The sequence below is a fragment of the Schistocerca nitens genome, chromosome 1 (genome assembly GCF_023898315.1).
Source record: "Schistocerca nitens isolate TAMUIC-IGC-003100 chromosome 1, iqSchNite1.1, whole genome shotgun sequence".
In the NCBI taxonomy this organism is placed as follows: domain Eukaryota; kingdom Metazoa; phylum Arthropoda; class Insecta; order Orthoptera; family Acrididae; genus Schistocerca; species Schistocerca nitens.
The window spans coordinates 1203920652-1203934136 of record NC_064614.1 but is presented as its reverse complement, the minus strand read 5'-3'; the positions used below and the strand labels follow the sequence as shown (position 1 = coordinate 1203934136).

Sequence of the window (13485 nt, the reverse complement as noted above, 5' to 3'; positions counted from 1 at the left end):
TTCTCCTCGCGGATCACACTCGCGCAGTGATACCTCAATGCGCAAGGTATTATAACGAGTGTACAGACCTCCAATCAGTCAGTCTGCATTTGTCTGCATTTGTCTGGACCTGTCTGCATTTGTCTGTACCAGTCTATAGTCAAGTTTCAGTCTGCGCCTAATAAGATTATCATATTCCTGTACATAGCCATGAAGAGAAATGTATAGACACTTTGTCAAGTATCAGAGATATGTGAGAATAAGATTAACGTACCAAGACCAAAGGAACTTCAGATTGTCAATTGTAAATAGCATCCAGGATCAAGGTACGTAAGGTTTATGCTTGTTACTATTTTAATAAATGTGTGTTAAAATTAATCAAGTTCTGTTTAAAGTTGGTCAGCGTCAATCTGCTACTCTAAGCGTGCAAGTGGCATTTCTATCGTCTGGCCTAATGGCAGAAGATAAACACGCCACGATAAGACCATGAACCATATTGCTGACACTCGCCTACTTCGTTAGAGTAAGAAGTCAAATAATCTGATGGTGTGTGTACCGAAGGTCTTACAGTACGCACACCACAGGTTCCATACCCCAACGCCAGCTTTTATGAACTACGTAGGTGGGTGATGTTCTTACATCCTTCATTGGCTCCTGGTCTCAATCTCCATTAGCCCCCAGCTGCACACCCACCCCACCCCACCCCACCCGACTGTACCCTACCCTACCCTACCCTGCCCTGCCCTGCCCCAGGACCCTAACTACACTCATCCTGCACCCACACCCTCTTCCCAGCATTTTCCCCTTCCTCTGTTCTATCACCCCCTTGCAAGTGGAGTGCACAAATTTACCAGTGCCAGTGTCCCTGTCACACTCTTTTTCCATGCACCTGCTGGCTCTCTCTGAGCTGTCAGTTACCCTTCCCTCCCTCTCATTCCCCACTTCCTTTCTCCACTTTCCCAGTCCAACCAACACAAACCCTTACGCCAGTCAACATGCAGAACTGCAGTTCTGGCATTGTCTCTTCAGCCAGCATGGTGTATCTGTATGTTCATATGTATCCTCTAGATCAAAAAAGGATTCTTCTGGAAGTTAACAAGGTTTTCAGCTATGTTTATGTTCCTGTCACTGACAGAATGTCTGTACTAATCTGTGAATTGCTGCCTTTACTCCTAAATAATTTATGTTCTACAGAACTTTCATTACCGAATCTTAGTTGTAAGTTTTCCATGTGGTACAATGTCAAACACCTTTCAGAAATCTAGGAGACAGGCTCTGCCAATTCACTTTCATCTACTACTGCAAGACATTCTTACAATTACAAGACTTCCCTCCCCCCTCACCCCCCCTTCCAAAAAAAAAAAAAAGCTAAGTCTTTGAGAGAGACTTCTGTTCCTCCAGGATCATTACAATGCTCGATTTTAGAATATGCTTTAAGATTGTATAACAGGCAATAATGGGAGATACTGGTCTGTAATTCTGCAAAACATATTTGCTCTTATAGTAAACATGACTGACCTGCATTCTTTTCCCGTCATATGAGATTATTTATTTACTGCAGATGAGGTTCTTGATAAACAAAAGTAATAATTGGGACTTCTGGTGCTGTATATTGAATTCAAAATCAGCCAGTTATACCCAGGGCCTGGTGCTTTGCTTGATTTTAGTAGTCACCTTTTTTTTCAATATAATTTCAATTTCAGTTGATAGATGCCATTGGTTCTGACATGAATAATAATAATAATAATTTTATTGTCTTTAAGCCATTACAGCAATAGACAAAGTCATACATATAATACAATACAGTACAGTACATGCTATAGAAGGACAGAATTGTTAAGAACTTTACAGTTTAATATCACAGGTCATGAAATCCTTTACATTATAGAATGTGTTTACAACTAACCAGTCATAAAGTGTTTGTTTGTATTGTTGCTCTGGTAAATTTTGTATACCTTGTGGAAGTTTGTTAAATAATTTGTGGCCCATAAGTTCATAACTGTTAACTGATTTTGACAGTCTGTGGTAGGGCGTATAGATAGAGCTGTTTGTCCTAGTGCTGTAACAATGTATATTTGCCCTGCGTTTTACTTTAGGTAAGTTCTTTTTTGTTTAGATTAAAACATAATAAATATATAGGTTTATTACTGTCATGATTTTTTGTTGAGTAAACGAAGGTTTACAATGAGCCTTGTATGGTGAGCCTGTAATTATCCTAATAGCTTTCTTTTGCAGCAATAGTATATCATGCACACAAGTGGAGTTTCCCCATAAAATAATGCCATAGGATATGATGCTTTGGAAAAATGAGTAGTAAGATACTCTAACATAATTTGTAGGTACACAGTGCATTAATCGCCTTAACAAATAGATTACCCTAGACAATTTACCGCTAATATACTTAATATGTGGATTCCAAGAAAGTTTATCATCCAAATATACTCCCAAAAATTTAACACAACTAGGATCATCTGATGGAAACTTGTCTTTTAAACTAAATACCATCTGCTGGGTTTTGCTTTCATTAAGCAAGAACCCATTTGCTTTAAACCAGAGTGAAGCTTGCTCAATTGTCTCTGTAACACATGTTTTAAGGCTATTAAGATCATTACTGCTGTTCAGAAATGTTGTATCATCAGCATAGAGTACTGTTCTGGATTTGATAAATGATGGCAGGTCATTTATCATTATTAGGAAAAGGAAAGGGCCCAGCACGGATCCCTGCGGAACACCTACCTCAACTTGTTCTATACTGGAGATTTCTTTCCCAACACAGACGGCTTGCTTACGGTTTTGTAAATATGATCTTAATAGCTTAAGGCTGTTACCTTTAACACCATAAAAGTCCATTTTTTTGGAGTAGTAGTGTATGTTCTACACAGTCAAAGGCTTTGCTTAGGTCACAAAAAATCACTTGGGCAAAACATTTATCTTCAAATACTTGATGGATGTATTTAACAACATTGTCTATGGCATCAATGGTTGACAAGTTTTTTCCTAAAGCCATACTGTGATCCACTTATTAATCCTATGTTATCAAAGTAAACAGATAATTGTTGGTAAATTATGCATTCTAGAACTTTTGAGAAAACTGGAACTATGGATATTGGCCTGTAACTTGAGACAGAATTTTTATCTCCTTTTTTATGTACTGGAACTACCCTAGACAGTTTAAGCTCATCAGGGAAAAAACCCTCCAGTATATACTTGTTTATACAATATGTTAGGGGGTACACTATACAGTCTATTACTTTCTTAAGCATGTTACAAGACAGGTCATATATGTCTACACTGTCTGATGGTTTTAACTGCTTCACTATTCTTAACACAAAACCAGGTGAGACCTCAGAAAGATTGAAGGTACTTGTGTTTGTTGATGTCCTAGCAATATTTTTTGACAGTAACTGTGATGACCTGATTTCAGGTTTAATTATAGCACTTCCTACTTCCTCAACTGATTTAATAAAAAAAGTCATTAAATTCCTGGGGAGAGATATTAATTTTGTCACTTCTTTTATCTTTGGCGACACTATTTATTAGAGTCCATGCTGCTTTGCACTTATTGGTGGATTTCTCAATACTTCTGAGATTGTGTGCTTGTTTGGCTTCCACAATTGCTTTTTTGTACTCATTCCTACATCTAACATAGGCTAGTTTAGCATGGTTGGTTTTCAGATTTTTATAAATATTGTACAACAACATAACTTGATTTTTCATAGTAGACAGCTGTTTTGTATACCATGTATTTTGTCTATTTGGAACTTTTGCTTTTAGGACTCTGTCAGTTACTTTGCATTTCTTTATTGGTATGCAGTCATTAAAGTGTCCCAAAAATGCTTTGAGAAACCTATCAAATAGTACCTTTGCTGTCAGATAATTGCTTAGAGTATAATGTGTCTCATCATAACACAGGCCAAACCACTCTCTGTTAGAAAGGGACGTACGAAACCTGTCAATTTTCTCATCTGTGACTGGTCTACTGACCACAACTTCTGGGACAAGCTTATTTACATAACTCTTATCAAGAGGGAACCTACTTGTATAATTTAAAGATACTGAATCATGATCAGAATATGGAAATACTGTCACAAAACATGATTCTTCTGTTGTTTTAAAATTTACAAAAATATTGTCAAGACATGCATGTTCTCTTGTAGGTTTGTTATTGACTGAATGTAAGTTGCACTGTCTTAGTAGGTTTTGGAGTTCAGTGACAGTACATTTTTGTGTTGTGACATCGAATTCAGCATTCACACCTCCACCTATCACAATATCATAATGTATCCATCTAGTATCTGTAAGTACATGTAACAGCAGGTCCAGTTTTTCTAAAAATACATTGGTTATACTCTTAGGTGACCTGTACAGGGAAATTACAACTAACTTAAAACTGTCTATTACTATACCAGCAGCTTCAAAGTTCTGTTCATCACACAGAAAATCTAGATCTAATCTATTGAATGTACCGCTAAGTGACTTGTTAACATATATTGCCACACCACCTCTTAAATGCAATTTTCTGCAGTAGCTACTGGCTAGAATATAATTATCAAATTTAATAAATGTAAGTTCACTCTCACTAGCCCAGTGTTCACTTAAACTAAAGATATCAAACTTATTTTCTAATCCAAAGTCATTGACAATAAATTCTTTATCCCTTACTCCTTCAATTTTAAGATAACAGATTATAAAATCAAACCTGTCTTTCTTTACAGATGCACTATTTTGCTGAGAGGCTATTAAATCTCTGGCACTATTTATCTTATGGGCTTCTTCCCCTTGCTGCCTTCTACTAAAAAATCATTTAGACGTAATGGAGGTACAGTTTTCCGTTTGCCCGATACACTTGATACTGCTTCTACTCTTGCAGGTCTCTTCATGTCTTCTTGTTCATGGCATGATCTAAGTGGCTGGGTTCCCACTGTAGGTAGTTCAAATGTTGCTGCAGAATGGACAGCTGGATCACCTGTTGGTACACTTGTTGCTGAATATGCTGCCACTTTTTCTGTTTCTGTTATCTTAGTTCCTGAATGAGGTGTTCTACCTGTTGTAACTGTAGTTACAGCTTCCTCTCTCCCAGCACATTCTTTTGTAACCAGTGATACCTGATGTGTTACTGCTGCAACTGGAGTACATGGTAGGGAAGATACTTTGCAGGCATCCTTTACCAGTGGTAGTGGAATAGGATCACTTTTCTTACATCTAAGAGAAACAATATCCACTACCATTTTGATCTTTTGACTGAGCAGCGATTTGCCCCATTTATTTAAATGCATACCATGTGTTCTTCCCCCATGAACCATGGACCTTGCCGTTGGTGGGGAGGCTTGCATGCCTCAGCGATACAGATGGCCGTACCGTAGGTGCAACCACAACGGAGGGGTATCTGTTGAGAGGCCAGACAAACATGTGGTTCCTGAAGAGGGGCAGCAGCCTTTTCAGTAGTTGCAGGGGCAACAGTCTGGATGATTGACTGATCTGGCCTTGTAACATTAACCAAAACGGCCTTGCTGTGCTGGTACTGCGAACGGCTGAAAGCAAGGGGAAACTACAGCCGTAATTTTTCCCGAGGACATGCAGCTTTACTGTATGATTAAATGATGATGGCGTCCTCTTGGGTAAAATATTCCGGAGGTAAAATAGTCCCCCATTCGGATCTCCGGGCGGGGACTACTCAAGAGGACGTCGTTATCAGGAGAAAGAAAACTGGCATTCTACGGATCGGAGCGTGGAATGTCAGATCCCTTAATCGGGCAGGTAGGTTAGAAAATTTGAAAAGGGAAATGGATAGGTTAAAGTTAGATATAGTGGGAATTAGTGAAGTTCGGTGGCAGGAGGAACAAGACTTTTGGTCAGGTGATTACAGGGTTATAAATACAAAATCAAATAGGGGTAATGCAGGAGTAGGTTTAATAATGAATAAAAAAATAGGAGTGCGGGTTAGCTACTACAAACAGCATAGTGAACGCATTATTGTGGCCAAGATAGACACAAAGCCCATGCCTACTACAGTAGTACAAGTTTATATGCCAACTAGCTCTGCAGATGATGAAGAAATTGATGAAATGTATGACGAGATAAAAGAAATTATTCAGGTAGTGAAGGGAGACGAAAATTTAATAGTCATGGGTGACTGGAATTCGTCTGTAGGAAAAGGGAGAGAAGGAAACATAATAGGTGAATATGGATTGGGGGGAAGAAATGAAAGAGGAAGCCGCCTTGTAGAATTTTGCACAGAGCATAACTTAATCATAGCTAACACTTGGTTCAAGAATCATAAAAGAAGGTTGTATACGTGGAAGAATCCTGGAGATACTAATAGGTATCAGATAGATTATATAATGGTAAAACAGAGATTTAGGAACCAGGTTTTAAATTGTAAGACATTTCCAGGGGCAGATGTGGATTCTGACCACAATCTATTGGTTATGAACTGCAGATTGAAACTGAAGAAACTGCAAAAAGGTGGGAATTTAAGGAGATGGGACCTGGATAAACTGAAAGAACCAGAGGTTGTAGAGAGTTTCAGGGAGAGCATAAGGGAACAATTGACAGGAATGGGGGAAAGAAATACAGTAGAAGAAGAATGGGTAGCTCTGAGGGATGAAGTAGTGAAGGCAGCAGAGGATCAAGTAGGTAAAAAGACGAGGGCTAATAGAAATCCTTGGGTAACAGAAGAAATATTGAATTTAATTGATGAAAGGAGAAAATATAAAAATGCAGTAAATGAAGCAGGCAAAAGGGAATACAAACGTCTCAAAAATGAGATCGACAGAAAGTGCAAAATGGCTAAGCAGGGATGGCTAGAGGACAAATGTAAGGATGTAGAGGCTTGTCTCACTAGGGGTAAGATAGATACTGCCTACAGGAAAATTAAAGAGACCTTTGGAGAGAAGAGAACCACTTGTATGAATATCAAGAGCTCAGATGGCAACCCAGTTCTAAGCAAAGAAGGGAAGGCAGAAAGGTGGAAGGAGTATATAGAGGGTTTATACAAGGGCGATGTACTTGAGGACAGTATTATGGAAATGGAAGAGGATGTAGATGAAGATGAAATAGGAGATAAGATACTGCGTGAAGAGTTTGACAGAGCACTGAAAGACCTGAGTCGAAACAAGGCCCCGGGAGTAGACAACATTCCATTAGAACTACTGATGGCCTTGGGAGAGCCAGTCATGACAAAACTCTACCATCTGGTGAGCAAGATGTATGAGACAGGCGAAATACCCACAGACTTCAAGAAGAATATAATAATTCCAATACCAAAGAAAGCAGGTGTTGACAGATGTGAAAATTACCGAACTATCAGTTTAATAAGTCACAGCTGCAAAATACTAACACGAATTCTTTACAGACGAATGGAAAAACTGGTAGAAGCGGACCTCGGGGAAGATCAGTTTGGATTCCGTAGAAATTTTGGAACACGTGAGGCAATACTAACCGTACGACTTATCTTAGAAGAAAGATTAAGAAAAGGCAAACCTACGTTTCTAGCATTTGTAGACTTAGAGAAAGCTTTTGACAACGTTAACTGGAATACTCTCTTTCAAATTCTGAAGGTGGCAGGGGTAAAATACAGGGAGCGAAAGGCTATTTACAATTTGTACAGAAACCAGACGGCAGTTATAAGAGTCGAGGGGCATGAAAGGCAAGCAGTGGTTGGGAAAGGAGTGAGACAGGGTTGTAGCCTCTCCCCGATGTTATTCAATCTGTATATTGAGCAAGCAGTAAAGGAAACAAAAGAAAAATTCGGAGTAGGTATTAAAATTCATGGAGAAGAAATAAAAACTTTGAGGTTCGCCGATGACATTGTAATTCTGTCAGAGACAGCAAAGGACTTGGAAGAGCAGTTGAACGGAATGGACAGTGTCTTGAAAGGAGGATATAAGATGAACATCAACAAAAACAAAACGAGGATAATGGAATGTAGTCAAATTAAATCGGGTGATGCTGAGGGGATTAGATTAGGAAATGAGACACTTAAAGTAGTAAAGGAGTTTTGCTATTTGGGGAGCAAAATAACTGTGGTCGAAGTAGAGAGGATATAAAATGTAGACTGGCAATGGCAAGGAAAGCGTTTCTGAAGAAGAGAAATTTGTTAACATCGAGTATAGATTTAAGTGTCAGGAAGTCGTTTCTGAAAGTATTTGTATGGAGTGTAGCCATGTATGGAAGTGAAACATGGACGATAAATAGTTTGGACAAGAAGAGAATAGAAGCTTTCGAAATGTGGTGCTACAGAAGAATGCTGAAGATAAGGTGGGTAGATCACATAACTAATGAGGAGGTATTGAATAGGATTGGGGAGAAGAGAAGTTTGTGGCACAACTTGACTAGAAGAAGGGATCGGTTGGTAGGACATGTTTTGAGGCATCAAGGGATCACAAATTTAGCATTGGAGGGCAGCGTGGAGGGTAAAAATCGTAGAGGGAGACCAAGAGATCAATACACTAAGCAGATTCAGAAGGATGTAGGTTGCAGTAGGTACTGGGAGATGAAGAAGCTTGCACAGGATAGAGTAGCATGGAGAGCTGCATCAAACCAGTCTCAGGACTGAAGACCACAACAACAACAACCATGTGTTGTGAAGTGCTGTCTTTCAAGATCGTCAATACTGAGGAAAAAAGCATTTGAAGTGGTCTTGCAGATCTTTTCATACATCCTGTTTGCTTTTTGGATTTCTCTGTTCGCACAAGAAGATTCAGTAAGGTCATGTCTGTGTGGAATGCCTACAACAATAACTTTTTGATCCTCTGTTGTACGTAGCGCATCTCTTAGCACTCTGTTTGCTACCATTAGTTCATTCTTATATACATCGTTTGCACCGCCCAATATTACAATGCATTCACTTTGTGTCACGTGATTATTGTTTTTATAGTATTTCAAAACTTCTTTTAGGCCTGCTTCAGGTTTCACAACACTTGTCACATTGAGATCCTGCTGGAAACGAAGAATTCCTGCAATTCCTCTTCCGTGGCTGTCAGCAGGCAAAACTGTAGGCCTACTAAAGTTTTTAGGAGTCACTTTGTTTGCAACATCGAGACAGTTACGTTTTACTGACTTATTGCGCTTTGTAAATTTCCTGTCCGCCGATTCCGATTCGTAGTCTTGGTGTGAGTTGCTTGTTTCAACATTTTTAAGTTCACAATCCATAATAAGATGTTGAAATCGATTTATTAGCGGAACTTTTAACGCACTGGAAACAAATTTAGGTTTTGCACATTTCTTTGGTTCACTGTACTCTTGAAGTTGACCGAGTTCTTTATGTGATGGGTCAGATAGACTTTTAATAATGTTTTCCAACAACAGAGCATGTTTTCTTGTGGCTTTCAGTTCTTTCTGCAGTGATCCGAGTACTATGATTTCACGATTTGCGCGGCACATTTCACTCGCTGCCAGACGTCCGTTACACTTTGTTCCACACGTACACAAGATGTTTTCTTGATTTATTTTCGCGAAGCACTGCGAATGATACCAAATATGTAACACTGAACAAATTCTAATGCCACTTGATACGATTTTGTCGCATAACTTGCACCTTATTGACGCTAAATACTCGCAATTTATGGACCGATTTACTACCACATCTATATGCGTCGCCATCTGAATAGTTTACTTCACCTAGCAGCAACCCAAGCTTTAGATTGCTCCCAGGATGACCTCTTCCATATGATGGACAATTCTTCTTGGAATAGAACCCGTGTGCATTTTGTATTTGTTCCCTTCCAATTACACTATATATAATGCATGTAATATTTGACCTGCCTACCCATCTGTATCAAATGGTATTATATTTTAAGGTAATTTCTCAGTCCAAGCTAAGCCCAAAAGCATGTAACATGAATGATTTTTGTTGTGAATTGAAGTGTGTTGTGGAAATTTGTTCAAAGTATTAAGTATACTAACTAGTGGTTTTTGTTATGGTGAGTCCTTAAGAAAATTAACTGTGAATAACGTACAGCTCTTTTAACCAACGGCTTAGTTCAAACATTCAGTATGAAGAATAAGAACAATCTGCACAAAGACTTAAACATCACTCACTCGAGTCAAAAAAGATGTCAGTTATTCCAGGAACACATATTTTCAATAACTGGTCAGAAATCAAGAATAATTTAATGAATTATAATTTAAAATTTAAGAGGAACTTAAAGGTAGCCAACCCTTTCTATTCCATCAATACTTTTCTTAGCAGATTCAACTGATGTGAACATTGTTAGTAATATAACATAACTTGAATGCTGTGTAGTATTCAACTAATGTGTACTTTAACTGCAGGAATGTGATCAATAAAAGTAAACATGATACATCATCATTCTGTTTATGTTAAACCTACTGTATCAGTCTATTAATCTGTAAATGAAAATTAGTGTTTTTAGTTGCTCCATATTTTTGAAGGCTTGTGCTATGAATACTAAATCTAAGCACATTAAGTCTTGTGTAAAATATCTGTAGAGGGGTGAGTTGTGTAAGATGTAAAACTCTTTCATTTGTGAATATTTCAAGATATTGAAACTGGGTTTTTGCAACTATTAATAAATGAATTAAGAGAATTAAGCATAAAACAAAATTATGTGCCTCGCAATATCTTAAACTGTTTAAGAAATAAAAAAGATGTTATACTTTATGTGTCTCAACCTGTATATTATATTCCTTGATATGTTTCATAGCCATGAGAATATGTCCACTATTGGTGCATGGAAGTATAAAATATCTAATGTAAAATGGTGGAACACTTTCATAGCATACAAACATATTCTACAAATTGCAATAACCATTCCAGGCGACGTAACCGAGTCAAGATACAGAGAGAACAGATGCGTGCCACAGAAAGACTGTACCAGGCAGAGCAAGCATTTGAAGACTGGCTGGAGAGAGTGGAACATAGGAAAAAATTTGGCCGATCAGGTCCTGTTTCACCTGTACCATGGAATCCAGGCGGAGGGCCAATACAACTAACATAACTTATTTAGTGGTATCAGGTTAAGAACATATCAGAACCATTTCTCCAACAGAAATTTTATTCGAAAAATTAAAAAAAATTAAGAATAAATTTATGATTTTTCTGTTATGTTAATGTTGTTTTTTAAGTTCATTCCTAATTTCTTTGTTGCCAGAAAAACGATCATTTCTGGGATCATAATGAGATTCCTATTTAAAGAAGAGAAATGTAGGAATTCATTGGAAGCATCTTTCAGTTATAACAATATCTTTCATTCATTTCTTAGCATAAAATATGATCTCATACATGTCCTTTTTTTATTTATTTTTTATTTTTTAATTTTTTTTTCATTATTTTTTACCAACAATATTAGCAGACTGTATGTGGAAATTCTAAAAATACTGAGATCTCATATTTTGTAATGTTATTGAGAAATATTATCAGTTTTGTAAATTGCAATTTTTCTGTTATGTTAATATTGTTTTTATGATTATTCTTATTGTCTTTGTTGGCGGACAATAAATTTTTAAATACTGAGGGTCAGCTCTTCAAATCTCTCTCTCTCTCTCTCTCTCTCTCTCTCTCTCTCTCTCTCTCTCTCTGTGCTGACATCTGCATTTCTCAGTGAATAACCTGAAATTACTATCCTGCCATTGGTCTATATTTTGTAGTTTACAAACAAATAGATACAAATTTTGCAGTCTTGAACTAAGACTTTCTTAGATGTATTAGGCTTGTGTCACCATGTTTGAACGCAAGTAAAATAGATCTTTGTTCATACATTTTCTCGGTTCTTTTCCCATTCCTGACCGTGTTCTGTTCACATTTACACTTAAATAATACTTTTCTGGTATTTCATTCTTGCATTTATCCACTTCACATTATGTTACATGATCCATCTTTTACAGATATATAAATTTAAACCATTGAATTATGTTCACAGTTAATTATGACACATGCTTTGCTTCTGTGATACTCTGATTAACTGACTGGGAAGCCAATGACTGGAAGTAATTCTTTTCTAGTCACAAAGTGGCAGTCTGCTTAGATAACATTTGACCAGAAGAGGTAGCATGTCCTTTAATCAAAAGTATTCTGTATTATTCTAAACATGATATAAATAGACCAGTTGTATATTTCATGGGGAATAGATGATGTACATTCCAAATTGTGAAAATTGCATCACAATGGAAGAAGCCTCAGAAGCGACCATCAGATGAAGATACTGAACTCAGTAGCAGACTTCATGCTACCCCAAATAGAAAGTGGTGGGTGCAATTTAAGACACCTGCAAATGAATCCTCTCAGTTACAAGATTCCCAATGCCAAAGACTATATCGACTTGTAATATTTTTGGACATTTCGTAGCGTCACAGTTTTAGAACAAAGTACTAATTGCCAAACTGCCATTGATTGCAAAGAACAATGTAGCACTCTGCTATTGATATACATGGTTTAAATGTTTCATTGGAAATTTCTTGTCAGTAATTTTTGATAAAATTTGTGTGTGAAGTTCAGTGTTTCTTTCAGAATACGAGAATGTATAACTACAAATAATCATACAACTAAATATAAAAAGTAGGTATGTGTGAAGTTTTTGGGGCTACATATATATCAGAAGCAAACCTGGAAAACACACACACACACAAACTTAATCAAGTTAAGTGTTTTCATTCAGGTACATGAGTAATACACATGATAACAGCAAAAGGGGTTTAAAACTAAAAAAATTTGTTAATCGTGCATGTTTCAAATCATAATAAGTTGAAGAATCTTTCTTTGTGAACTTGTTGTTGTGGTCTCCAGTCCAAAAACTGGTTTGATGCAGCTCTCCATGCTAGTCTGTTCCATGCAAACCTTTTCAGTTCTGCAGAACTACTGCAATGTACATTTATTTGAACCTCTTTCTGTATTCAAGACTTGCTCTTCTATAATTTTTAACCCTCACACTTTCTTCAATTATCATATCAATGCATCAGGATGTTTCCTATCAACCAATCATTACTTTTAGTCAAGTTGTGCTATAAATCTCTTTTTTCCCCTTCTCAATTCAGTATCTCTTCATTAGCATTATTTGATCTACCCATCTAATATCCGGCAAACTACTGTAACGTCACATTTCAAAATCTCAGTTCCATTCTTGTCTTAACTGTTTATCATCTGCATTTCATATTATGTACAATTGTACTCTCCAAACCATACTTTCAGAAAAGACTGTTCGATGTTAACCTCTTGCTGTACTTTGACAAGTCCAACTTGTGGAAACCAATGTGGGCCAAACATAAACATCACGTCACACTCGTGAGAACAAGATTTACGCCAAACTTTTATGTGTCAGATATGGCTCTATTTGATATATACACTATCCAAGAAACAATACACAGTCAGAGAAAGGAAACATGTTGATTACCAAATAAACATAGCAGAGGTAATGATAAAAAATGTCCAATTGCCGGTCTACAAAACCAATACTAGGTGAAACACCTCTTCGATTCCAAGTGCAATATTGAGCCCATTTCTCAAAACATATTGATCTTTGATTCCATGACAAAAAAGTAGAAGGCAGT

The 13485-nt window shown here is 37.2% G+C and overlaps 1 protein-coding gene across 1 annotated transcript in view; it reads left to right on the top strand.

Moving 5' to 3' along the window:
- The window catches only part of LOC126239574 (trichohyalin-like), a 155688-nt gene extending 144595 nt beyond the window's left edge, over positions 1 to 11093 (top strand). Inside the window, exon 8 of the mRNA XM_049947871.1 lies at positions 10760 to 11093. Within this exon, the coding sequence (XP_049803828.1) occupies positions 10760 to 10940 (181 nt within the window). The 3' untranslated portion in view covers positions 10941 to 11093. The remainder of the gene's footprint in view (positions 1 to 10759) is intronic.
- Positions 11094 to 13485: the final 2392 nt, after the last annotated feature.